Source organism: Psittacula echo, assembly GCF_963264785.1.
Source record: "Psittacula echo genome assembly, chromosome: 13".
In the NCBI taxonomy this organism is placed as follows: Eukaryota; Metazoa; Chordata; class Aves; order Psittaciformes; family Psittacidae; genus Psittacula; species Psittacula echo.
This window is the reverse complement of record NC_137749.1, coordinates 11,196,706-11,224,504: the sequence shown is the minus strand read 5'-3', so window position 1 is coordinate 11,224,504 and position 27,799 is coordinate 11,196,706. Positions and strand designations below refer to the sequence as shown.

At 53.0% G+C, this 27,799-nt stretch overlaps 1 protein-coding gene across 5 annotated transcripts; it reads right to left on the bottom strand.

Moving 5' to 3' along the window:
- Window positions 1-648: 648 nt before the first annotated feature.
- On the bottom strand, window positions 649-27,799 carry MSI1 (musashi RNA binding protein 1; the record flags this gene model as incomplete). Of its 5 annotated transcripts, none has more annotated exons than XM_080628844.1 (14): window positions 649-690; window positions 1,139-1,311; window positions 1,406-1,501; window positions 4,404-4,460; window positions 5,713-5,793; window positions 7,313-7,430; window positions 7,899-7,981; window positions 9,959-10,007; window positions 20,426-20,518; window positions 22,245-22,286; window positions 26,839-26,923; window positions 27,037-27,118; window positions 27,243-27,283; window positions 27,539-27,597. In XM_080628844.1, the coding sequence occupies 14 exons, from the start codon at window positions 27,595-27,597 to the stop codon at window positions 649-651; spliced, it is 1,101 nt and encodes a 366-aa protein (XP_080484970.1). The 5 variants fall into 5 exon arrangements, with proteins under 5 accessions (XP_080484970.1, XP_080484971.1, XP_080484969.1 ...); XM_080628845.1 differs by having other exon boundaries at window positions 1,139-1,293; window positions 1,433-1,501; XM_080628843.1 differs by having other exon boundaries at window positions 1,139-1,293; window positions 1,433-1,501; window positions 26,839-27,118; window positions 27,539-27,799.

The following is a 27,799-nucleotide window of genomic DNA, read 5'->3' as shown; positions in this document are numbered from 1 at the left end:
GAGTGTCCTGTTGGGACACTGCTCCCTGCAAGGTTTTGCCCTCCTTATTGAAAAGCTTGCAAAGGGGATTAATTCATTTTCATTTTAACCTAGCTAACTTGCAAAGCAAACAGAGACCATTGCACCATTTCTCTCTGAAGCCCATTCGAGGACCAGAAATAGAACTGATCAGACTCAGATTTTCTTTCTGCCCTTCTCCTAGGCAGGAGAGGAAAAACCTCAATCCCACCTCAATCCCGAGAGACAGTGATCTCAGCAGCAGTGAGAACAAATAGCTGCATGGAGGAGGCTTCCCCAGCCATGCAAGTGAGCCAAGCTTGTCCCTCAGGACCACTACTGGGTTGTGATTCTGGCCAACCCTGCAGACCTTTCCTCTTTCGGTGCTCCTGTTTCCATCCTCTTTGTGCCCAGACACTAAGTGACCTCCCTGCAGCACTCCCAGCTTGAGAAGCATAAAGCAGAAACTCAACCTACAAGGCACTGGTGCAGAAGGGAGCCCAGGCTGGCCACAGAACTCCACCTGCAGGCTGGGTCAGGCCAGCAGCATCACAGCAGCACCCAGAGTGCCCAAGCACAGGGGCCTGCTCAGAACTCTCATTACCCGTTCCTATTCGAAGCTCTTACCTCCTGCCTCCTTGGTCCCCAGCTTCAGTGATACCCATTGGTAAAAGCTGTTGCAATCAAGGGACCCTATGAAAAGAGTTAAAACCCCACTCTTAAAAGGCGAAGAATTACGACCACTACATATTCAGTTATGCTGGGAAGGCTGGTTTCAGTTGGAGGTGCCGCATCTAAAGAGCACATCACCCTGCAGGACACTGCATCAGGGCCAAGATGAGCTCTTAGGAAGTCTGGGCCAGATCAGGGAAAGGTCTGGAAATGAAGACCTTGAATGGTCAGGGAAAGCCAGCTGAGACCAGGGATATGAGCTGCAAGTGAACTGCTGCATTCTGCACTGTCCACCTGTGCTCTGGCTCACCAGCGGTATAGCAAATGCTGTGGCAGGTGGCGTTTCTTAACCAGAAAGCAGGCTGTGGGCTGAGAGCTGCCCACCTCCATCACCACGTGGAGATGCAGCCCCTTCCCTGGCCATGCCACTTTCCATCTTCCTCCCCAGATCCTGGCAGAGAACACTCACCCCTAGGCTGTGGCCAAAGCCGGTGCTCGGGGCTGGACTGGCAGCACTGATGTAACTGCTGACCCCTGAGTCCTGGTTGGCGGCTCCATAAAGCTCTGCCATCGGCCCGGGGCTGGTGGTGCCCAGAAATCCACCGGTGCGACTGGGGGTGGAGCCTACAGGAGGCAGCAGAACTACAGAGTGAAGATCCCAAAAGTGCAAGCCCGTTCCCACCCCCCTCCCGCAGCCCATTGCAAACCTCCGTGACCGGACACTGTGACCGGGCACTGCGCTGGGGGGGAAGGTGGCAGTTACCTGTCCCTCGCACCACGGCCGCCGCAGCCGCTGCTGCTGCCATCGGTCCATACGCAGTGAGGGGGATTGCTGGAAAAGAAGAAACAGGCACTTCAGGGGCACTGTGGCTGTGGGGAACGCTCCTCAACAGGAGCCCTCATCTCCTGCTGCAAAATACCAGGCCCACACAGACATATCAGCTTAGTGCATCACACAGACACCAAAGGATGACAATAGGGAAGTGCATAGCTTGCATTTATTGGTACCCTTTTGCACAGTGAATGGCCTGGGGAACGCACTGGCTCTGCTCTGCTAAGCTCACACCCTGGTGCAGATGAGGGCACGATGTGGGAGAGCTGAACCAAAAGTGGGCAAATTCAGATGTATCCTGTTACTACTCAGCTTGCAAGATGCAGTTAATCTGAAGCTACAGATCCAGATTTTGGCTGTAAAGGTGGAGAAAGGCAGCAGCTGAGGGACAGCAGCTGACAGCTCAGTGTCCCGAGGCTCAGCCCCTCCTCTCCATCCCTTGATAGTATTCTTGAATAACAGTTTAATAGCCTCTTTCTCCCGATTTCTCTGCTCACGACACTCCATCCTCTGAGTTTTGGTCCGGAACTGTTCAAACCCTTGCTGTTCATTGCAGAAGAAAAGAAAACATATACCTAGGGAGCAGGAACTAGAAATGGCTTAATTGAAACAGTAAGTCTTAATTTATATGTAGCAGTTCCAATTCCCAACTCTACTGCCGCAGGCATCCAGCCCTCAGGGCAGGAGGCATCTAGCCAGTATGTTTCTCTTTGCCCTTAAAATGACTGGGTCAGCATTTCATGCTTGAATGTGAAATTCACTGTGCTGCTGTTTAGAGCACCATAAAAAGAGGTCAGAACAAATCAATTGTGTTAAGGCTGAAACTCAGACTAGCTTAGGAGGGAATATTTAGTAGCAGGCACCAGCCTGTTTCAAGCCAACGTCATAGGAGGCTTATATCTGGGTTAGCTGCTCATTACAGGCCCTGGGCCAACGTGAGCATGTTGCTGCTTCATATCACCCCCAAAGATGCTGTTCCATGGAGGAAAGGCTGCTGACAGCCACCCTCTTGCCCCATCATTGCTCCAAGTCTCTGATACACAGCTAAATTAACGTGGCCAGATCTTCCTAAAAAGACTGCAGTTCCTTTTTCCAAGTAAAACCCCTTCTTGCCTTTGCAGTCTATCTACTGAGACACCAGGTTTGCTTTGCAATGACAAAGCACCTGCCTGTGAGTTCCCTGTGTGTTGGAGAAATCATCTCTGCTTGTGCCAGCCCCTCATCCCAGTTCCACTTGCCAAGACCATGAAGAGCAGCCCATTGATGCGCACACACCCACTTGAAGGCACAAGGGCCCTCGAGCACTGCACAGCTAGCTGGGCTTTTGTAGGAGCAAAGGGGGCCCTGCCCTTCATGGGACCAACTCCAGCCTATACATGGGAACCACAGCTCTGTGCCTGGCTGAGAGGCGGCACAGGGGCTGTTTAACAGTAGGTAAGCGTAGTGGGAAGGGAAGAATGCCACGATCCCCAGCTGGTCCTTCAGCAGACACTCAGGACTGTAAGCTAACGTGGCAACCAGCCAGGACAGCAGCATTAATAACTTCTTGTTGTACAGAGCCCTGGTGCACCCCAGCCACTGGTGACAGCCAGGCCCTGGGCAATTCACCTCTGCTAGGAAAAGTCACAGTGCAGGCAGGGGTGGGCCCCGGAGGGAAAAGGGCTTGTGCCAAGTGACCAACGTTCCTCACAGATTTTAGGGGTTTTGCTTGAAAAACACGTGTAAATAAACAACTGGACCCACATCTCCTTCGCTTGGCAACCAAAAGGCTCAGAGGTGGGGGTCAGGTGCGTAAGCAGCTGCATACATAGTATAACGAAAGGGTTTTATGAAGAGTGAGCTAGGATTTAGTCTCCCCCTACCTCTGTCAGGGACATTTCTTCATTGGCGGCTCCCAATCTCAGCATCCTCAGGAACAGACTCTCTGAGGATCAAGATGATTCTGTGCCATAGAAACTCCCTTTCAAGCCTGTTTGTACCACTAACTCCAGGAGAGCTTCCCAGGAAGCTTTTCCACACCCCCACTGCAGAGAGATTCAAACCCTGAAACAAGTGGGGGCAAGGAAGCGCTGGGAGGAGGAACACCATGGAGATGAGATGGCACATGGGGAGCAGAGGGCTACACGAAGCTGCTTTTCTACAACAGCAACCATGAACAGGACAGAGCTGGGGAAAACATGGCCATGGAAGGGAGAGCAGACAGAACAAGCATCACCTAGGGAGAACACACTGCACACAACCCAGGATCCAGAGGGTAGCTGCACTGCAAAGACACTGAGGCAGGACTAGTCTCTGAGGAATGGTTGTCTGCCCCCATTTCATTCCACAGTTCCCTATAAGCACTGCAGGACTTGTGTACCACGCTTGCTTCTGCTTGGGAAACTCGTGGGAGTAGCTGGGGAGCTGCACCACCCAGAGAATGGAAAGCATTGCCTGCAGTCCCGTCTGCACAGGGAAATGGGATTAGAGCAACCAGGAGTGCCCCCACACCCTCTCCCTCCTCCCAGCACTCCAAATCTTGTCCTCGCAGCAGCTCAGGTTAAGGTCATTTGTAGACCTCTGAGAAGTCCCTCTGCTCTCTGCAGTTTTCTGTATCTGGTTTACACCCAGCCTGGGGCAAGGAGCTAAAAACAAGGCAAGCAGCAGGAAATGCAATCTAAGGATTACAGGCCTTCATTTGGTATGACCTGCATTGCCCTTCTCAGAGGCAATACACATGGCTCTGATTGCCTCTCCATCTTCCCAGCCCCAGCTTTGAATGGAGCCCGTATGGATGGCAGAGGAAACAAGGAACGTTTCCAGTTTAACTGCACCAGGCTGCGGAACAGCGACACCACTGGAACAGCCCAAAGTCCCCTTCTCCCCTTCCAGGTTGTGAGTGTAGGAAACAAGTGGGACTGACCTGTGAGCTCAGGGAGGACGGGGGCACTCGGGAGAGGGGTCCGCTCTACACGGAACTCTAAAAATGAAATGCAACACAGCTTAGGAACTGAGCAATGCCCCAAGGGAGACCCCACAGAGAGACAACAGCCAGGGTCTGCTGGGGGAGCAGCCTGTCACCAGGCCAGGGTCTTCTTTAAACTGATTTACAACTGTGCTGAAAGGTGCTGGACCCCTGCCCTGGAGACTGAAAGGATCCATTTATCCTTAGAATAAATCTCACTAAGGCAAGGTGAGTGCAAGCTCCACTGCGCAGCCTCAGGTCTGCCCCGTAACATTGCTCTGTGACCCACCCAGTCCGACCCCTGGCTGCAATGCCAGTGGGTGCTCAGTATGTCCCACCCTCATCTGGGTATGGATTTACAATGAGGCACTTGAAGCCACTACAGCTGAGACCCATAAACTGGATTCATGGAGACCTTCCGGACAGCTAGGAGGCAACAGCAACTTTCAGCCACAGTCAGCCTGGGCTTGCCTCAGGCAAAAAGGAAACTTCCCATTCCCAGCCCCTAACATCAAGACTTCATAGATAGACCACCACACTGAGGGACGGAGGAAGGAAGGGATGCTCAGAGTTGCCACTTCTCTAGAAAACAGCAAGACAGCCTCTTCTCTGAGTGTGCTCTGCCTCATTCCCCTGTCTCACAGAGAATGGGAGGGAGAAGAGGCCCCAGAGCAGCTGCAGCACAGCAGGTTCCAGCCATTGATCGCAAAATCCATGTTCTGAGCACATGGCAGTGTTTGGAGCTCGGAACCACCCAGTTTGTGGGGGATCTGCAGCCCCCTACCCCAGCAGATGCTTTCTGGAAACTGGGAGTTGTCCAGGCACTGTTCATAACCCAACTGCAGCACTGCAGGCTGTTTTGGGTGCCTGGGTCCATAGAAAACCATGGTTTAAAATTCTGTGCTACTTTGAGAGGAGTGACAACTCTGGTAGAGAGAGACAGAGACACGCAAAGGCAGCGAGACAGGCAGAGCTGCAGGGGCCCTTCTGTGTCACAGCAGCAGCCCTACGGAGGGGGCTAACATAAGGGGTGTCAGAGCAGCCTTGGGCTTTTCCTGCCGCTGGAGTGTGAGGATAATCCTAATGAAGGACAGGCTGCTCCCACCTATTCCAGGGCTTCTCCCCTCCCCCTTCCACATCCGTCTCCAATTTAACGAAAGACCAAACAGGGGAAAGGGTGAAGGGGGCAGAGCTTGGGTCACAGATCATTCCAGGGACTCCCATCACCTGAAGGCAGACCAAAAACCAGAGCAGGAACAGCACTCACCAGGGAACTGGTAAGTGTAGCCAGGTGCAATGCCAGTGTAACTCCGACTCGCATAGGTGGCAGCTTGGAAGCCTGGATAACCTGGGAGAAGAGAAAAGGGCTCTGTTACTGCAAGCTTGCAGGGATCATGTCCTCAGTGCCTGGCTGCTCACAAGCAGTGTGACCATTAGTGTTAGAAAGCACAAGCAGGGCTAATAGCAGAAAGGCCAGGAAACTGCTGGGCAGATGCACAAAGCCTGCGAGCCTGCAAAAGAGTTTAAGCAGGCCCATTCCATTTTTGCCTCACTCCAAACATGTAAGGACATGGAGGTTTTCCTTCTCAGGAACTCACAGCTCTGCAGGCTAAGGCTTTCTGATGCATCAGCTGGATTCAGGAGATCGGAGAGGTGGGGCATTTGAAGAACTGAATAGCTCTGAGTCACTTTGCAGTAGAAGTGCTGGCAAATGCAGGCAGAACGCTCCTGCCTGGCGCCGGGCAGCAGGACAATCCCTGCTGTTCCCCAGGAAGCTGACCACCTATACAGAGCAAGCCTGGGAGAACCAGGGCATTGACTTAGAGATGCATATTTGATCTGACATCTCCTCAGACATGAGTATATGGATTTCCCAGTGACTCAGCTTGAGCCTTGCTGCTTTAAAATACAGAAAAGGCACCAAACACACAGGCTGGAGATTTATTTTCCTTCAATAAGTCAAGAGAAAACATTGGGGGAAAAATGCCCTTTTTGGGGTTTTGTTCAGTGACTAACTGCTGCTCGGCAGGCTTAGCAAGGAGTCAGGCTGAGTACACCCTGCCCAGCAACACCAGTCATGATCCTGAGGAAACACTGTGCTTTTGGGTCAGCTCAAGCCTGGCCAGAACATGGGGAGAGGAGCCAGGAACAGCACCACGCTGAAAGAATCATCCTTGACCTTCAGGTCCAGGCATGAGGGTTTGTAGAGCTGGAAATGGCGGCTAAAAAGGACTTTAAGAAAAGATCTTATATCTGAACACGTTTGCCTTAGAATCAGTGACAGCCATGAACCCCAGCCTGCTTGTCACCAACTTCTTACAACAGTCCCATGGTAAGCATATGGTTTTCCCTGCAATACCAGACACTTGCTGTCCCTGAGAGGGAGGGAACAAAGTGAAACAAAGCTTAACTAGAACCTTAAGGGTATTTTTACAGTCTTAAAACAGCAGTGAGGACATTTATATGTGCTGCTGGTCCAAGTGGAAACTCAGAGGCTCTTGAATCAACTAACGTATCAGAAAGCCTGTAGAAGTGGGGGAGGAAGTGCCTGGGCACAGATCACCCCCCGCTCGGTTCAGCTATGGATCCTGTGCCACGGGAGGCACTGAAGAATCACAGCCCACCTGCAACGCAGCCGCGCTCAGCCCCGGGCCAGCTCCGGCTGTCGCAGGGCACCAGGGACAAGTTTGCAGTTTACTCAGGTGCCACCAGAGGGCAAGTTGCGATCGCAAACAGGTCCCGGCACCCCCTTCAGCGTCCCCGGCCTTGCTCCAGGGAGAGCTGCCCTTGGCCGCCCTCGGAATAAACCCTCTAAGCTGCTGCCTGGCACGACCGGGAGCTGGGAGGAGATGTGTCCTTGGGCTTACCCAGCATGCCGATCCCGAGCATGAAGGCATCCATCCCGTAAGGCATGACTCGGGATCGCCCTCGCGCCGAGCCTGTTGGGGACATCACCTCCTTCGGCTGAGCTTTTTTACACTCCACCTGCCACAAGAAAGCAAAGATCAGGCTGGGCCATGAGCACAGGGCTTGGAGCACAGGCAGCTCCGGGCCTCTCCTGCTCCCTCGGCAGCCACCACAGACAATGGGGACCTCAAACGCTGATTTTCACCCCGTATTGCTGCCCTTGATGCTCTGCTGGGCCCTGCACGAAATAAATGTAACACCCGCTCCATCACAGCTCACCAGGAGTTTCATGTAACTTCAAAACCTCCACAACAGCTGATTACAGTGAGCTCTTCTCCTTAAAACATCACTATTGTGCTGGTTCACCTCCACACTCTGAGTCTGTTTCCCAGACTGCCTGCTGTGATACCGGGGAAAAGACTCAATTCCCCACTGCAGAGAAAGTGTATTGGGACCAGACTGCCTCATTCCCTTCTGCCAGTACCACTGCCCGCTCCATCCCATACCTCTGTCCTTTCTTCCCCGGGTTCTGCCCCAGACACTCACCATTTTGTTGTTGATCTCATGGAAGTGGATTTCACACACTTTTTCCACAATGTCTTCGCTTTCAAATGTGACGAACCCAAACCCTGAAGAAAAGGCAAAAGTCCTTGATCAGGTCAGAGCTCTGCACAGTTTGCACCCACTACCCACATCCTCTTACTGGCAGGAGAAGAAAAGGATGGTACAATCAGCTCTTTCTAAAACAGCTGCCACTCATCTCTCCCTCTCCTCATCTTGCTTTTATGCACAAGAACAACAGGACCAATCCCTTGCAGATTCCCCTTTCCTCCTTATATTGTACTTCTGACCTTCTCTGAACCCAACTGCTCTCAAAACCAAGCTTTTGGGTTTGGTTGGTTAACTTTGCTTGTTGAAGGCAAACCACATGGCTGGCAATGCTGGGCAGGATCCCAGCAGACACTCACACAAAGAGTCGGCAGGGAAATGAACAGCTGCTTGCCAGGACATCACCATCCCTGCTGAACACACCCCACCAGCAGCAACACCCTGCACATTTCCTCGCCAGGCACTGGCCATAAAGCCTTGTGTAAGCAGGCAAATCTCAGCGATTCAGTTGTACAGAGCAAGTCAGACGCAAGCAAAGCGATCTGCAGTTTCACCAAAGTGAGGGTAGTATCTGGGGTAAGGCAGGACAGCGTGTTCCTGGCTGCTGGCCCGTGCTCACATCTCCTTTCTCTCCCCAGCCCCTCTACTGACATTTCTGGCAAAGCCCAGCTCGGGTGCGCAGACTAAACTGCTCTCAGCTGACTGCAGGGCTTCCGGAAAACTGAGGCAGGTGGGAGGATGTCTTTAAGCTTGCCTTATGAGCAAGCTGGGATTAAGCAGAGCTTCCCGCTTTCAGGGTTTGGCCAATTCCACGGTGCTTAAAATAACTTTTAAAAAGGCAAGGATCCGCTGCCCAGAGCCCCACTTTTTCTCTATACTCTCCATAAACTTCTCTATCTGCCTGTGCCCAGGTAGTTTCACACCATCCATGAGCAGAGGAGATCAGGAATTCAAGAGCAAAACCCTGAATCCAAACCAGTCCTGAACCCCATCAGACCCCCACCAGGCTGTTGCATCCTAGGCAGAGCCCCTCACTGCCAACACAGTGAGCTCTTTCTGCTCCTTCCAGAATGCACAACAGCTCTTTAACTGGACTAGTGGCTGGGAGGCACCCATGGAGAAACAGGGGTTAACACATCTTCCCTTTTCAGATGAAGCTGCAGACATGTCAGAGGACAGGCAATCAGATTAGATTTAATGTCTTTGGAAAAAAAGCAAAAACCTGAAGGGCACACAATGTAGCAAGAGCAGAAAGGAGCGTTCCCTTGCTGATCCAGGAGCAAAGGTGCTTGGAAGTGCTTCAAACACCACACAGACATGAATGAGAGTGGCCCAGCACAGGGCTGTTGCTGGCCCTGATTTTGAGGATGCTCAAGCTAAGTTTGCAGGTTACGTTGTTGGCAGTAGATCTCAGAGCTGGTACAAGGCTTCTGTGGAGCTCTGCCATGCCTCAGGGTGCTTGGTGCGAAGATTCAGCAGGAAAGCGGGAGGTCAGGATGCCCATGGGTGGGCTGGGTTTGACCAAGGCAAATACTACAGCTTTGCTCCCATCCTGTAACCAGACTCCTCCAGCAAGACTCGGGTAAGAAAAGGTGACCTGGGAGCACAAGCGGGCTGCGGGCCGAGGAAGAGGCGAGGAGCAGGCACTCTTCAGGCTCTCGTGTCAGCTTTCCCCGAGCTCAGATTACTCGGGACAAGGTAAGACACACACTGCGGGCTGCAGCCATGGAGGTAAGCGGGCAGGGGAGGGGGCCGTCTCCTCTCACATATCTGCAACTCGGCAAGTTTACAGCACAGGAAACGCACTGGACAAAAGCTCTCTGTGCTGCAGGGACACTGCTAAAGGATGCAGATGCAAAAGAATGGGGCGACTGGAGGCAAGATAAAGAGCAGCTGCGCCCCGCATCCTCTGCTGCTGGGATACAAACCCCTCCCTAGGCAAGGCAGGAGGCAAACCCTCCCAGTTCCCTCTCCTACAGCCAGAAGACCGCTCTCACCTCGGTGTCTGTTAGTTGTCTTGTCAAACATCAGCATCGCGTCATCCACCTGCAAAGAGAAGGGTTCTGATCAGATTATTGTATTGCCACGAGCATCCTTTGACACGTTTGCACAGACCTTCCCGGGCCTCCCCAGACTTGAGGGGATTAAGATAAAACCTCCTATCTCCAAGAAGGCAAAAGGATGTGCACACACATCAGGTACCACAACCAGGCACTTCCCAGGCCACCATCAGCATGGTTCCCCACCAGCCCAGGGCAGGTGCTGCTGAGCTGAGCCTCCTCAGCCCAGCCCCTGGCAGCAAGGACCCGCCTGCCTGCGGCTCCAGCCGGGGGGCAAGGAGCAGGGAAGGCATTGTTCCCAAATCCCGGCCTCAAAGGAGAGGAGAATTAAAGAGGGGGGAGAGAAGCAAAGCTGGAGAGGGGAGAGGAATAAGGGGCCTCCCAGCGACAGGGGAAGCGGAGGCCTCAGACAACAGAGCCTGCCTGGGAAAGCTGGGAAGCGCCCCTGCCCCCACCCCAGAGGAGCCTTTCCTCTAAGTGAGGTTTCCCACTGCTGGAGGCTGTAATTAGAGCAAATTTACTGCAAGGCCTGAGCAGGGCTGCCTTCCCGGGGGGAGGGGCGGCCGGCTCCCATCCCCCCGCCGGCCTGGGGCTGCTCTCCTCCCCGGCGCGCACATCATCACCGAGCACATCACCGAGCGCAGCACCGCCTGGTGCCACTTTCCCCCATACCCTCCCGCCGGGTGCCGCCTCGCAGAGCAGCATCTGCACCGCTCCGCGGGTCAGGCCGGGCAGGGTTAAAATAGACACTTCAATCCCCTCGTGTAAGCCCCAGTGTAAACCTGTCCCACTGACCCATCCCTCCTCTCTAATACCACTGCCTTAATCCGATTATGAAACTGGACGTGCAAGTGCTCAGGGGAGGAGGCAGCAGTCTCCAGCCAGCAGCTGCCCCGGCCCTCCTCATCCTCCTCCTCCACGCAAGACAACCGCCCCCTGAGCAGGCAGCTCCGCAGGAGGATGGATTACTCCCATTCCTCGTTCCCTGGAAGCATCTGCATCGCTGCCTTCCCCAGAGCAGCCCACCAGGGAGGGCAGAGCGCTGCTCATACCCTGGAGCAGGCAGCCACTGGCTTTGCTGGTGGAGAGCCCGCAGCCCCATCAGGGACAGGAGAGGGCTCCTGGCCTCAGCCCCCCCGGACAAGGTGGGACATCCGGTGCCACCTCAGTGCCACGAGGATGGGAGGAGCCCTTGCTAGCATTTCCAATGCCATCATGAGCAGACAGAGATCATCTCTGATGCCCTTGGGCTTGTCCAACACATCCACCTCAGGTGATAACAGACAACCTGGCTCCTGATCATCTCTTGCTCTTCCAGTCCCAGCTCAGCCTCCCTCAGCCAAGTCAACAGGCACCTGAGAAACATGTCAGGCATTCAGCTGGAGCCATTGGGGCTGTAATACTGCACACAGATCCAAAGGAAACCTGATGTGGCTTAAAAATATTTCAAGTTTCACTGTCTAATTTTGTTCATTTATAAACCAGATCCATTCCTCCATCCAGATCACAAAAAGGCTGGGCACATAACTATCCTCCTCCCCAGTAAACACTGGGAGAAAGCTGTATCAACATCGCTCTGCAGCGGTGGCACTCCCAACGACTTCAGCTCAGGTAACCGAGCCCGCAAACCTCCCATCCTATCATGATGGGAGATGGGCACAAGGAAGAAAAACCCAGCGGGGATGAGCACAGCCCAGCTGCTGACTTACTCTGTCCAACCAGCCCCAGCAACAACCTCTTCTTTGCAGAGCCTGCAAAGTGGGAGCAACTGCAAGTGGCAGAGCCAGCACACATCCCCACACAAACCCACCTCCCAACAGCATCCCAGAGACAATGCCTGGGCACTCCTTCATCCCAAACTGCGCTCCACACACCAAGAGAAGAGCTGCAACCTTCTTCCATCTGAACCTCCTTCTAAGTTTCTGCTGGTGCGTCAAGATCAGGTGTCAGCACCCTAAACTGCACTCATCTTGCAAAATCATATTTACAGTAACACACATATTCTATTTGAAAGCCGGTTCCTGGCATGAACTGAATGAATGATAGACAGATATGTAAGTGTATACACACATAATATATGAAATAGTCTCGCTCCACTCAACTCTAGAGCCTCAACTCTGCATATGGCTATAACTCAGGGGGTTTATTGCCAACAAAACCTACACGAGCATCTTCTCATCTCCTTCCAAGGCAACAGGTGGGGCAAGTTGGGTGGTATCAGACAACACAGAGCCAGTGCTGTGAGGCAAACTGGGGACCTGCAACCAGGAAAGGTAGTGCTGGAGCCTACAAAGGCCAGCAGGACACTGCAGAGCCAGGAGAAAGGCCTCACCTGCATCCACAGGGAGCAAGCCATTTCTAGCACCCTGCCCAAGGGGGTGCCCCAGATCACCCCTAGAACTTGCTACGTGAAGAGATCAGACCAGCTGCTGCAGAGCTTCCTGAAGGCCCAGCACTACCAGATCCTTGCATGAAGCATTGAACACCAAGGTGATGGAGGTACCATGGCCAAGGGGATGGAGGTACCATGGCCCCATGGCTGAGGGGATGGAGCTACTATGGCCGGCTCCCATCAAAGCCCAAACCCCGGCGGCCCCAGGCTGGGGGCAAGTCGGGCCTGCACCGACCCCACAGCCACAACCAGGCCTGAGTGGCAGTCCCCGGCGGGCTCCTATTGTGCCAGCGAACCGACACCCCCCCGCCGCCACCGCCGCGCCGGGCCCTTCCCGGCTGGGCCGCGCCGGGCCCCAACAAAGGCGGCCGCCGGCGGGGCCGTCACCACGGCAACGCGCCCGCCAATAGCAGCTGCGGCCCGGATTAGCGCCGCGCACAAAGCCGCCCCGCTGCGCCCGCCCCGCCAGCGGCGGCGCCCTCACACGCACCGCAGCCTGCGCCGGGCTGCGGGAGGGCAGCGGCGGGGACCGAGCCCCTGCGCGCCTCGGGGTGCCCTCCCGCAGCCCGGCACAGGCAAGCCACCGCCACACACCAACCACCATCACACACCAGCGACTCTCCCGCAAGGAGCAAGGTCTCACAGCCAGACCCCTCCCGCACCGACTTTGTCCCCCTCTTCATGCGGGACAGCGGTGCCGCCATCTTGGCTCCCGCCTCTGAGGGAGGCAGGAGGCCTGGGCTGAGGCAGGTCGTGAGGGACTGAGCGGGCACAGGGCAGGGGTGTGGTGTTGTGAAGGATGGGAACAGGAATATGTGGGAGCGGGGATATCGGAGGCAGAGATAAGACAGGTCAGCTATCAGAGAACTGGATGCAGAAGTGAGGAAAACAGCACTGAAGAGTTCTAGAAACACCACTTAAGTTCATTTGTAATGGGATTTGGAAATAACCTGTGGTCACGACTGCACCTTAACAAAGGATTTTTTGCCGGGTAAATTGTCTTTTTTCCCATTCTCCCTCCTCCCCCTTAAATAAATATTTGTTTCAATTCTTCAAACAGAGTTAAAGCAGCAGATCACTTTCCTAGCAAACTGTTTAGCTTAGCGGTCAAGGCTCTCTCTCAGGGAGAGATTTAACTTGCTGTCCAAGCCTTAACTATCCAACATCTGAAGTTAGAAGTTCAAGGTTTGTCCATTTTAAGGGCTGAAGTCTCTCCCCACATTTAGCCATGAGGGTTAAAACCACCAAGGCAGACAGACGGGGTCCCAAAAGCAGTGACTTGCTCTCTAGGTGTAACCTTCCCAAGGAACAGCAGACCTCTCCTGTGGCAGGTATTTGGCTGCTCAGGGACAGACACCGCACCTCTGCGCCTTACACCCAAGCTGCCCAGCACCACCTCCTCTCAGCTCTGTCTCCAGTGGCTCTCCCTAGCTTTGGGAAACCAAACGGGAGTGGAATAAAGATAAAGGCTTTGGCTCAGCAGAGGCAATGCATTCAGAAAGTGAGGAAGGGCTTGTCCTTGGGGATGAAGCTCTCCTAATCCCACATGGATTTGCCACTGCTGAGACCTCCTGCAGGCGGGCAGCAAGCAGCACCTTCCTGAGAGGAGGAGATGGGCCCTTCTCAAACCAGCACCTGCTTTTGATGAGAGCAGTGTGGTGGTGACAGGAACAAAACGTGACAGTCATGTTTCAGAGAGACTCTACCAAAGCAGCCCTCAGCCTAGCTGAAACATGAGGCATTTCACACGAAAACAGAGCACAGCTCGATCCACCCGGCCTTGGCCAAAAGGCCTGATTTGTTAAAACGGCTTTAGTCTTGCTCTAATACCTTTAAATATTCCTGGGACTGTCACAGCTGTCTGCAAAAGAGGAAGCCAATGAAAGCCTCATGTAGATTTAAAGTAAATAATAATGATATTTCCAACCCAAGTCTGATGATGTCTGTTGGATGCACTTCCACATGGGCAGATCTTGAAGAATGCTGTAAATATTCAAGCAAAGGCTGTGCAGAGATAGGCATCTTCCACCTGAACAGCAGCTAAAGATGGCTGGGCCTGCAAAGGACCATGGCAACACACTTGTAGAAAAATCGGGCGGAAGGATAACAACTGCTGAAACAGCTTCAACATGGGAAATACAAAGCAAATGATCTAGAAGCGATCCAGTCAAGAAGAGGGCACTGCGAGGTTCTCCCAACTGCTCAAACAGGACAGGCTGATTCTGGGGCATACGCACTGACCCAGAGCCCAGGTGTGCTGCACAGCCCCAGGAGGATCCTCCTTACCCTGCTCTGCAGGCCTGATCCCAGAAATCTGGGAATGGGACTCATCCAAGGGACAGAGCCCGCTCCGTGCCACAGGTGAGCAGGATAGCCTGTCCAGGTGTCCCTGCCTGCTCTTGCGCCGTGCTGTGGGCACCTGGCAAATATCAAATGAACCACTGAAGACCTGAATGACCATTACTGCTACAGCATTTTTGGCTATCTGCCTACCAGATGCGGAGCACAGAGAACCCTTTGTTCCAGGGGCATTGTTACCACAAGCCAAACTGCCTACTGCCGCAAGAGAGGTGATCAGATTCCCCTTCTCCTCCCTTCCCCATCTGTTCATTGCAACCGTGTTACGCGTGAGAATTTGCATAAATTGCCCTCTGATCTGTGGAAGAAAATCCAAAATCCAGTTTGGAAGCCACAGCAGGCTGACAAGCAGTTAGAAAATTCCAGAGAGCAGCAGATTAAGGATTAATTAATTAACATTCTCCTGATCCAAAGTGGGGGAAACTGTGCCCGCTGTAAGCACAGGAATAAGTCTTCCTTTAAAGAAATCCCCCATCAGTTTCTGAAGGTTCTGCAATTAGTCGGCAAGGGAAACTTATTTCATATACCCAAGTCAGCCACATCATTTTCGTGGCAGGTGCACATGAATATGCATTTGTGACAGACACACAAACCCTCATCAAACCCAGTGCCTCCGATACGGTGGTTTCCCCCTGTTTGGGACAGTACTAGAGTTGTTGCTCAAGTGAGATCTCAGAACCCATCTCAGGCAAGCGGTCCAGAATCTGGACTGAGTATTAGATGGCAGCCTAAAGGTCAGAATCGTCCTCAGACCTCGGCAGATCTTTTTTCTTGTTTGCTTCTAGGATATTTTTAGAGAGCAGATCTCTCCGCGGGCACGATCTTGCCTCAGGCTGAGCTTTCCTGACCGACTCATCCACATCACCTGCAGGCCCAGGGAGGCATGCAGGCTGTTTTAAAGCACTTCTCAAGCACCCTTGGAGCCACAACTGATGAGTGAGTCATGCAAAGACGTCACTGTGAATATATTTCTTGCACTGCTGCTTCATGAAATGCCAAAGCGTCCCACAAAACCATGAGTTCAAACACCCAAACTGGGTCCAGACCCCATTTCTTCCAGTACTTCTGCATTTCTGCTTTCCAACAGGATCAACTTCTCTCCTAATGACAAACTAAAGACTGGCTGCACCAAGTGAGAGCAGAGGTCGACCTTGCCCAACACACTCCAAGGTACCAACAACAGACACCTTTGGAAGAAGACAAAAATAAGTCAAGATAAGTCAGTACGCCCCAGAGAAGTCCATCATCTCCCAAGCCATTTGTGACTTGGGGACTTCCTGAACTCAAAGGGGTGTCTGTATATTTAAAACTCCTTCCATGGATTTGTCCAATGCTTTTGGAGCCTACACAAATTTCAGCAACAACATCCTGGGGCAAAGATTTGACATCTTTAATAAAGTCCATAACAAAAAGCCCTTATTTGTTCTGAGCCTCCTATCTCACATTTTACTTTATCACAAAACTTCATCAGACCCAGCTGAAAAAGAAAGATGATCTCAATTTTTTCAGTTATGATTTAAAACAAATAACCTTGCTTACAAGATCAGAAACCCAATGGTCCAAAACAATTGTATAGACAAACCCTTTCCCTCAATAGAGAACTTGTTCCCACAGATTGAAGTAGAAAATGGGGAAGCTGGGACCCGCGCTCCTCTCAGACACTCTCATACGTGTTGAACTAGACAGAGGACTAGCTGTGCCTGAGGTGGTAGGCACAAGGCATCCTCCTCCTCCTCTCTTTCTGTTTCAGGTTTCAGCGAGGGTGGTAGCCTGAATCTAGGCAGGCTGTTGAAATACTTCCTTGTGCAGTCTCAAGATCTCCAGCACCATCCAACTTAAGCCAAGACACTTGGCTACACATACTGCAAATGCAAGTCTTTCCAGGACTTGTCCTACAGTTAAAAAAATCATCTCCTTTAGAAAGCATGCCCATGGCCTTAGCTTGCATCTCAGAGAAATCTGGGATTTGGAGCCAGAAGTGTTTCCTAGAGATCCCACTCTGTTCAAAGCCCTAGCAGCTGCACCTGACAAATCACAGCCAGCTCGAGAGCACTTCCCTCAATCACTGCACTAAAAAAACAAACCAAAAAACCCCCCAAACACTCCCAGTTTTCTTCCTTAGGAAAACAGCCCATGTTTGTCAATCACAGTTGTAAGCAGAAAGAAAAAAGACGTGATCCTTCTTTGAGGCAGAGAAACTCACACTGCTTCACCTTTTGTGCCTGTTAAAACCAAGTACTTCAATATGCAGAACTGGAGTGCCAGCCTCTCCCTCTCCTCCCTTACCCCTAAAGCCATACTCCCGGGTTTCCTCCTCACACATTTTCATTTTTCTTTTGCAACTTCCATGTTACTAAGCTGAGAGGCAGGTTTTGGACACAGCATGGAAAGAAAACAAAACCAAAACAAAACTAGGAGAGTAAGTGGAAATGCCAAAAGGGAAAAATGAGACTTGGGAATTCTGGTTTATGACACAGGAAACTATTTCATCTCAGCCCAACCAAACTCCCATTTTTTCTTCCTGCTAACGGACACACGAGGCACGTTGCTTCTGAGCCAAGATGCACTGACACCAGCTACCTTGGTAGACTTGGGAACTGCAGTTCACGGATTTGGACTGAAGAGAACATTATGATAATCTAATTTGACCTCATCTGTACTGCAGGCATAGCACTTCCTCTGCTAATTCCTACAGCATGGGCATGCTTCCTATCTGGACTAAAATGTAGTTTTCAAAAAGCATCTATCCTAATTTAAAGGCCTTAAGTGGTGGCAAATCTAACACACACTTAGGCTTGTGGCCCCAGGGCTACCTACAAGATAACCTTCATGCACAACCCGTTTAGCAGTCTGTACTCCCTTGTCCTTAGAAGCAGAGGATGATCTCTCCCTGAAGCCCCGATCCAAACTCAGCTTGCCACTGGATTCTCAAAGACTGACTGAAAATAATTCCCAGAAACCCAGTACTTTGATGTTGAGGAATCAAGATAGGATGACTTAGTGGTGCCCGCTCTCTCCTCTCTAAATCCTAAGTGTTTCCAAGCCTCTCTGGACAGGCAGGAGGAAAGGGGAATGTCTCCTCCTGCCACATCCTAGAAAACTATAGGGTACCTCAGAAGAAGAGGGAACATAGACAAAGCCATTTCCTCAGAGTCTAAGTCCTCCAAGGAAATGCTTTAAAAGTCCATCCTTAACAATTCCTTTTCACACAGTTTCAGAATTCCAGAAGTAGTACTGGCCCAAAGAGCTCGGAAAACATTTTCTCAGGCAGGATAACGTGACTGAAGCTTCACCACCTCTCACTTAAAGATGCGATAAATGAAGACAAAGACCACAGAGTTAGGTGCCAAGAGCACCTCTAAAGAAGGGATCCTAGGCAACCTCTGAAAGCTAGGAGGCCCTCAAGTACCATGAACATACACCAAAAGAGCCTGTGTATCAAAATCATGCTCTCCAGGAGTCACATCTGAGCCCATCATTCTCAGCCTTACCAACCAGAGTGGTGCATTCAGAGCTCAGAACCCCAGTGCTGATGGGCCATGGAGGCTTTCCTCTGAAACACACTTTCCCCCTGATCCTGCTCATGATCCATACAGAGCTACCAACTGGAAAGCCTGTCTCAGGCAACAGCTTTCCTGGCCTTTGGTGAATTATTTGAGGCTTAGCCTGGAAGCTGGTTAAAGGCCAGGAACAGTGGTTGATACACGGGCTCCGTGGAGTCTCTCCTCAGCTGAAGTGTCCAGATGAGTCAGGAAACTGCCTCAAACATAGAGATTCAATCTGCCCAGCCCTGGAAACTCCCCAGAGCCAAGAAGCCACCTGCATCAGCCTCATGCAGACCATGAGCACCGGATGTGTCCAGGATGCTGGTTCTTCAGCAATGAATTGCACTGAGCTATGCAGAACTCTCCCTTCTGCCCAGGCCCCAAGAAAACAATCTGACACAACCAGTTCTTGCCAGTCTTCTGACGTCAGGACAGCTTTCAGCACATGACCATTAAACTAGAGGAAGACAGCAGCATGACACCCCAAAAGAACTGGAAAGTATTTCTCAAACTAGAGCAACTCTAACCACTTGTAAACAGAGTACTACTAGCAGATGTACAGGAAGGTTAAAGGGAGATTAAGCCCAAGACACTTTGTTTTCCTATCAAATACATCCACCAGCAGCACAGGAGTACATGCACGTCAAACTAACAATCTGCAGACTACAGAGACCCACGGACACCACCACCTTTGGTAGTGACACCTTCAGTGACACCATGTAAAAGCTCCTGGGGACACAACAGAGTTTGCTTGTTTCTTATAGAAAACAAAACCACACAAAGCCAATGATTACAAAACATGGGGCTATATGACCACATCTGCTATTGCCACTTACTCTTAGGACTGAACAGAAAAACCAAGGAGTCCCACTTTGCACTCATGATCATGTACCACGGCATGCAGATTTGACTTCAGAAGCTGAACAAAGGTACCGAGCAACTGCTTGTTCCAAACTTTCTGCCCCAAAGTTTCAACAACATGGCAAAACCAGTTACGAAACTCCATTTCACCAGCTAATTAGTGTGCCCTAACATCACAGCACCTTTTTGCAATCTTCTTTCAGAAGCAAATTAATACCAAAGCCTTCATCCCTTACACTCTGCAGTTCCCTCCACATCCACGATGCTACGTCCTGGCCAGACTACCACCCAGCAAACCGTGTTCTGCCCCTGCTAGCCAGGTAGGGAGGTCCCAACAGCTACAGAATCCAACACTTCCTTACCCAAACAGCAAACTTATGGACAACACCACTGAACAACAGTGAAATAGTCACAATTTCCTGTCACAGAGGTGACCACGTACAGCATTCGGGTACAATGATCCCCTTCAGCTCCTAATCCCATTAGAAATCTTGGGATCCTTCAGTCTAAAACTGACAGTGGCCTTGGGGATGCTTACAACCTCCTAATGCAGCTGAAAGGCCAAGACTGAGACCCCTTCTATCCTCCAATTCGGTTCGGACTCACGGTTTGCACGCCTGGCTGTCATGGATCATGGCACAAGTGACTCCCATCCACAGAAGCCCATCCTCCTCTAAGGCACCAGCTGGCACAGAAGAACCAGACCAACACAAGGGACAGCCATAGTGTCAAGCTTTCTCCAAATATCCAAAACTAACATCACCACTTGCCCAAGACTCAGCACAAGTTTCAGGTCCAAAAGGTTTACTTTTAATAAAGGATAACTGAAACATCAATCACAAGGTTTCAAGTTAGAAACAGGCCAAAAAATCACAGATCTGATGCTGCAGCTGCTCTGTTAGGAGTGTCTACAAACCTGCCTCCAGTGTTTGAACAAAGTGTAAATCTGGGGGCCACAGGAGGCCTCTGGGTAGGGAAAAACTAGAAAACCATTTCCCTTAGCCCAGGTTCTACTGACTCCAGGAACGAGCACAAACTCTTTGCTTCAAATCATCACAGGGCAGGAGTCACTGGCTGTAGACCGTACAAAGATATGACAGCACCCAGTGTCTGTAACTGACCTTCAGTCTACTTAACCCCATGCAAAAGACTCGCAAGCTCCTAATCCCGCCTCCGCAGAGGTTCAGGAAACTCCTTTCTGCCCCAGAATGTAACAGCTTTGATCCAACAGCACTCAAAGAGACTTACCTTCCCAAACTGCTCGAAATACTGTTTCACATCCTCCACAGTAGTGTTCACGGACAGACCACCCACAAATATCTTCTTCGTTCGGGTCACCATCTGGAAAAGGGAAGGACAGGAATTCACCGACTAAACCCAGAGCGAGCAAAGAACGAGATTCAAAAGGCCACTGACCCCCCCTGCACTGACAGGAAGTGCCTGCCCTGTTACTGCAGCTGAGCATTCACCTTCTTGAAGCCCTCTGGCCAAATACGGCTGGCAGATCTGTCCCAAGTCAGAGCCCAACTCATGCTCTCACCCTCACACCACCCCATCGTGCTTGCCAGCACCCAGCCACCTCCTCATTAGACAGCACGTTTCCAGCCTCTCTCCTCGCTAACCTGCTGCTGCTCCCTTGGCATCTTGACACCACTGCAAATGCAAGGGGCAGGACTGCCCACATGCCAGCCCTGCCACTTCACCAGCCTCCTCCAGGCTCCCCCAGAGATTCCTGCTCTGCTCCTCATAGTGCAAGGACAGGCAGAAGGCCTGCAGCAGAGATAGGCTTCCCCAGGCTTTGCCCTTCCTAGCTCACAAATCACATAGCATCCAGTCTTGAATAAAATAAGCTTCATTTCACACCCACTCCCCAGTCACTTAAATGGAGGCTAGTCAACTCTCAGTTAAATCTCTTGTGCCTTTGCAAGAAGGTAAAGAGAAGATTCCTCTGCCACTTATCAGTCTTGCAGCTGGAACATGGAAGAACATTAACTACCCAGAGAGGGGCCACTGCTACTCGGCTGAGGCACACCGACATCCTTTGAACCAGCTCTCCAGCTGCATCCTCCCCTTAGCTGCTTGGCTACACCCCTGCTCTCAGAGGAACACATGGTCCTAATTACCCCAAGGAGCATAGGGCTAATCCGCAGCAATTCCCTGGCTTGGAGACCAGCCCGTTCTAACACTAAAGCACCTTCTGTCACCAAACTGCTTAATGGAATTAACCCAATTCCTACCATGTGCTTCCTGGCTCCAGTTACTTGGGATACCTGCTCACCAATTGTTCTCAGTGCCTGATCCCCCTTACTTCCCACCCAGCATCATTTTCCTCTTCCCTCTCAGCTTCTCAACACTGTTTGTCCCCAGTTCTTTCTCTTGTGACAGCGCTTGGAATAGAGACTCTAAACTTTAAAACTCCCATCCAAGAGCAAAGTTAAAGGGAGACCCAAAGCCTAGAGGCAGTGTTCAGCCTGCTGCTGGCTCCTCAGATAAAAGTTTCTAGCTGCACGCCTGGAAAAAGTTTCTGCAACTGCTCATTTCAATGCCAGAGCCTCCTGTAGATCAGGTCAAACACCAAACTCCTGCCTTTTCCAGTGCTGAAGCACACAAGGCCGTTTCACAACATGAAATCCTCCTCCCTGTCCCTGCCATACACCTATTCATGCACACGTGCATACACATGACCCCCTTCCTCCTGTATCATACCGCATCATGGAGCTGTTCCGGATCTCTTAAGGTCTGAAACTTCCAGACACTGGCTGCAACCTCAGAAGGCCTAAGTCCATCCTGGGCAGCATTTATTTCATCAGCTCTAACTAGTGCATCCTAAAGTACAATAGAGGGGCCTCCTGGTTCCCCCAGTGCCATGCTTCAAGCCTGACAGGAGCACACCACTGCACAGGACACCAAACTGGTGGTGCAGCACAGCAGCTCCTGCTCCAGGTAAGTCCTGAGCAAACCCCAGGGAGCAACTCCACTGCATGCACTGGTAACCCTGCACAGAGGGACAAGATCTACCACCAGAATTTCACCCTTTGGGGTGGCAAGGGCTGCCCGCAGTGCTTACCTTGGGCTGTGCTCGGCGGGGGAACGCTACCTTCGGGTCAATCTGAAAGAGATGATGGGAAGAACACGTGAACACACTTTTACAGTGTTTTTACAGGCGCAGGGTTTCCTCCAAGCACACGGCTGTCTCTACCCACGTGGCACCTTGCTAAAACCCCAGAGAATCTACCTGATGTGCATAAAATGAAGCTGGCTGCAGACATCTTTCCTTCGTGGTAAAGTATAATCCAGGGAGACTACAAGTCCCAGCATGCAGCGGTCTGTCTCTGGCTGAGCGCTGGCCAGGCGCACCCAAGAGCCCATCACATGCTGGGATTAACAGCCTGGGCTGCACCCTCCCGCTCAGCCTGCCCCGGGTGCCCTGCACCACCGGCCTCACATTAAAAGTGCTTTCTTTTGCCTTTTTGCTCTCTCCCTTCACTCCACCTGCACATACAGAGCTCACCTGGGTACTAACAGAACAGCAAAGAGGCAGAGCACAAAAATCCCAACATTTCATCCCACAAAACACAGGGTGAGGACATAAAAGAGCAGACAGGACAGCACCGATTACCCAGGGAGGCCAGAGCCCCCCCGCCTGTGGAAGCAGGGCAGCGTGCTGTCCCCGTCCCCGAGCCGCGCCACACACAATGCCGCGCTGCCTCCCCTCCATTGTGCCTGTGCAGCTCCTCCACGCACCCGCTGGGGCCGCAGCCGCCGGCCCCACACCGCCATGCAGGTGCCTTTTGCTGGGCTCAGCACCGACGAGCGTGTGGCCGCGCTGGCCTCACACCACCAGCACCACAAAAGCAGGGACAACACTCATGCAGCTGCAAGCCAAATACCCACAAAGCCTCTTCTCCTCAGCCACCACCTTTCTTTATAGCCTATTTTTACAGCAACTCCTGTAAAGTTACATCACATCAGGGATGATCCAGACCTACAAATCAGCTTACAAAGACCTGTGTTAAAGGCAGGTCTTGCTCATCCCTGCACTTGGACAAGCTGCAGCTGGGAGGGCAGCCTGGAGCATTGTCCCATCTGCCCGGCAGCTCAATCAGTCCAAAAAAAAAATGTGTTTCTCCAGCTCCTCTCGCTGCTTTGTTCAGCTTTCCAGCCTGGCCGCCCTCAAGTCCCACATCCTTTCACTTGTCACACAACCCAGGCGCTCGGCCTCCCTGCACCCTTCCACCAGCTTCTCTCCCTGCCTTCCCCACCTCCATCCTGACTCACAGCCTACAACATAAATAAACTCAGCACGTAAGTAAACAGAGGCAAAAGTGAAGAGCACAAATAAACTCAAAAATAAACCTCCCTCCCCCTGCTCCAACAGATCAGCATACCCTCCCCTCCGCTGCCTCCCTGGGGCATCTGAACCTCCGTCCCTCCCCTCACACACCCCCACCACTGCTTCCTGGCTACTGCAGACACCCACAGCGAATTCTGAGGACAGGGGACGGCAGGAGACCAGGAGGTTGATGGCAGATAATAAGCAAAAACAATAATCTACTGTCTTCTACTTCTCAGCCAGTGTCATTCAGCTCCTGCCAATAAGATGCTTTCATACTCAGCAATGCTAAGCTCAGCCTCATTTTCTCATTACCCTGAGTGTGATCAACTGGGCAGAGATAACGTGTCCTCCTGGCTGGAGGGAGCAGGCAGTCATTTCACAAATTCTTCTGCACAACCAGCTATTGTTGCAGGTAGAGGGAGGTCGGGGTGGCCCACTGCAGGGGCAGCCCTGGGACCATGCAGAGGGGAGCAAGTTCACTGCCGGACTCAAGTTACTCAAACTGGACTGCTCCTCGGTGCCTGGAGTCTTTCTAATTAAAGCAAGAGCTCTGGTACCTTGTTCCCTCCTTTCTGGTGTTAAAACAAATAGCCCTGAAGGAGTTGTGTTTCAGTGTCACCCACTGACATCATGGATCTTTTTTACAAACCTAGACAGAAATCTGCTAAGAGTGTAAGAGCATTCAGAACTGCTCAGATTGTATCCAAAAAACGAAAACCCTGAGACCAGGCTGCAGTGAGTGGAAGTCACTTGAGCTCAAACTGCTTCCACTTCACCCCACAAGACTCTGGGGAGGAGGCATCCCACTGATGTTGCAGGTGTACCAGCGAGCCAGCCAGGCTCCTCCTTAACGCTCTTCAGGCCACCTACAGCACCATTTAATAGCTCAGGTCACGTAATTCCTGCGTTAACCCGGCTGGTGTCAGTGCCCTAAAGCAGGGGGAGCAGACAGAAGGACCTGCAAGACCTCAGGACTGGGTCTGTTCGTTCAGCACACCTCCAGTCCCTTCATTCTGTTGCCTGCCCTGCTCCCTGCACCACAAAAGATAAACCCAGCAAAAACTCAGCAACAAAGGAACACCAGGACGGCCCAGCACTGCCAAGCCCGCTCTTCCCCAGCACATAAAGGAGCAGCTCAAGGCAACGGCCAGCTGCAGCTTTACAAAGTCACACAAATCTTTTACCTTGAGCCTGCAAAAACAATTCTCGCACCAAGCATTTTCACCAATAACCCTGTAGGCTCCTGTTATCTAGCTTACAAACAAAGAGAAGTCTGATAAGCACAAGGTTTCCCCAGAGAATCAGGCCAACAGCCCTCATTAGGGTAGGAAGAATCAGAAAACAATGAAGCAACAAGTTGGGCAGACACTGTCTATCAAACGCTGCTTGCCAGAAGGCACCAAGCCTGGAGAGAAGGCTGTCCTTTCAGGACACCAGCCTTTTCCTGCAAAGGTACATGAAACCCTAAATTAGGATTCAGATGAGTTTGTGTCATTTAACCCATAACTTGCAGCAGAGCCTTTCAGCTCAGTGTTTGGAAGCTCCCCACGGTACCACAAGACCAACCTCTCACCAGGCAAAACACCCCAAAACATCTGACCCGGCCGAAAACCACGCTAAATATAAAATAAAAAGGAAGAGGGGGAGAGGATGGAAGTTCCTAACAAAGGAAGGACCCTGGCGAAACTGCCCCATTCTCTCTGGGGCAGCGGCAGGGCGAGTGGAGCAGATGCAGATGGGGATTTCAATGGCCGGTCCCCACGCGCCCTGCGCCACGAGGCCCTTCTGTTCCCTGGCAGCGCCCGCCCGGCCACCCTGCCCGGCCCTCCCCGCCTCGGGGGCCGCACGGTGGGCTGCAGTTCAGGGAGAAGAATGGAGCCCACGGGCTCCAGCCCGCTCCTGACCCCAAAAACGCTTTTGGGATTAGTGCTACAACGGACATCCATCACTTGCCTTTCCAAGAGAGGTCTATGCCAGCCCACAGACTCATGACGGGACTGGCTCAGCAGACACCGTGTTTACACAGGCTAGTGAGAAAAAAAAAGAAAGAAAGAGAAAAAAAGAAAGCCCTGGGCCCTCCTCAAAAGACTTCCCCATAACCCTCCCCCAGAGTAAAACTCACTTTACATCACTCCTGAAAGGAGGAGGACTGTGAGTCCTGGGGACCCAGCCTCGGCCAGGAAGGCTGGGGTAGGTTTAACCGGGAGCTCCCGTGGGGAGGAAGGACCTGTGCACATCAAAGGGAGCGATCCAGGCAGTTAAACAGGAACAGACATAAATCTCACTGCAACTCACGTCGTAAACCCTAAGGAAGGGGGTCTCGCTCTCCCGCCCTCTCCCTTCTGCCAAGATAAAGGCTGGACGCCCCAGCCACGCGCTGCAAGAAATAAAGTTGCTTACTTGGACTCCTCGGCAGCCCATGCCCAGAGCCAGAACATCTCCCCTCACCATGCCAGCCCCCCACCGCTCCCCCATCCCTACCCTCACCTTCACCCCAGGGCAGCAATAAGGAAAAGGAATTCAGGGGAAGACAAGTCACTAAAACTAAAGAGAAGGGACCTCCCACTCAGACACCGCACCCCCACCCCCAAAACAGCCTGCACATCTCCTGAGCGCCACAGATTTACAAGGCAGGACCGGGCATGATACACCACCAACCCACAGAGCCACCAAAATCTTCCTGCTGGCCCAGCCGGGGCTCCCAATTAGCCCCCACTTGCAGAGCAAGGGCTGGACTTGCAGCCACTCTGAGGCCAGTGGTAGCCTGCATGGGCGGCTGCTGGCCACATCGGAAACAATAAAGTCCTGAACCTTCGTGACCATTACGAAAACTTCACCAGGGGAAACCACGGCAGAGTCCTGGGGCAGCAGCATGAAGGGTCTCTGCCGAGGCCACAGGCCACCAAGGCCACGGGAAGCAGAGCCTGGGCGCTGAGGAACAGCACCCCTGGGGAGGGAGCTGTGCTCAGCAGCACATGGGGGAAGGGGCGGCTCCCGTTCACCCAAACACAGCCGCATCCATTTCCCAGTGTGAACCCCAAAAGCGCTCAGGTGTCCCAGTTCCTCCTTGGAAGGGCAGGAGGAAAACTATCAGCAGTATACGCAGACCTGCATCAGGACATCGGCCCTGGGCCGACAGCAAGCCCGGTTCGGGCAGCAGCCAGTACTCGCCAGTGAGTGGGACAGAAAAACGACCAATTGATCCGTATGAGGACCCGATAGTTTATAACCTCTAACTGGAAATCAAACACCGCAATCAAGGGCTGCTCCGAGCACAGCCGCTCCACCAGCAAATGCACCCCTGAGATGAGAGAAGTCATCTCACCGTCTTGGAGTCCAGTTCATGTCTGGATTGGGCCAGGACCTTGTCGACGCCAGCCTGGTCCATGAACGTGACGAACCCGAAGCCCCTGAGCCCCGCAGCCCGGGCAGGAGAGGGGATGCAGAGAGAAGAGAGAAAGTTGGTTAAAGTGGCAGCCGGGCCGCGGCGGGGGCGAAGGGAGGCGCGGGCCCGGCCTCTCACCTGGATCTCTTTGTCAGCGGGTCCCGCATCACCAGGCACTCCTTCACCTCGCCGAACTGGCTGAAGTACTCCCGCAAGCCCTCTGCAAGCACAGCGCCCACCGTGGGTGTCCCGGCCCGGCCCCGCCGCCCCCACCGGGCTCGGCCCGGCCCCGGCCCCGCCACCCCCGGCCCCGGCGGCAGGTGCGGGTCCGCCGCGGCGCTCACCTTGCGTGGTCTGCCAGCTCAGTCCCCCGATGAACATCTTGCTGCGGGAGGAAGGGGAGAGCCGTGAGCGGGGCCGCGCCGGGGGGTCGCGGCGCCCCGCGGGGGTGGCGGCGGCGGCGGGGCCGGGCGGGGAGGGGAGGGCGCGGATCGGCCATGTTGGCAGCGGCACCGCCGCCGCCGCAGCTGCCCGGGCCGGGCGGCCAGGTTCGGGGGGAGGGGGCGGCCAAGGCCGGGGCCTGGGGGGAGGAGGGAGAAGGTTAGGGGGGAGGCGGTGGGGGCGGCCACCGCAGCGGTACCAGGGGTCGTGCGGGGAGTCCGGGGAGGCGAGGCCGGGCTGGCTGCCGTCTGTCTCCATTCGGACCTCTTCTCCCTGCGAGGAGCGGCGCCGCACTCCCGGGGCAGATGAGCGCTGGAAAAGGGGCCGGACGGACAGGCCATGCTGCCCCCTCCCCCGACCCCTCTCCGCCGGGCGGGGAGGGAGCGAGGGAGGAGGGCCCGGCGGGCACAACCTGCCCGGCTCCTCCCACCCCCGCCGGCCCGCCGGCCGCCCTGCGCAT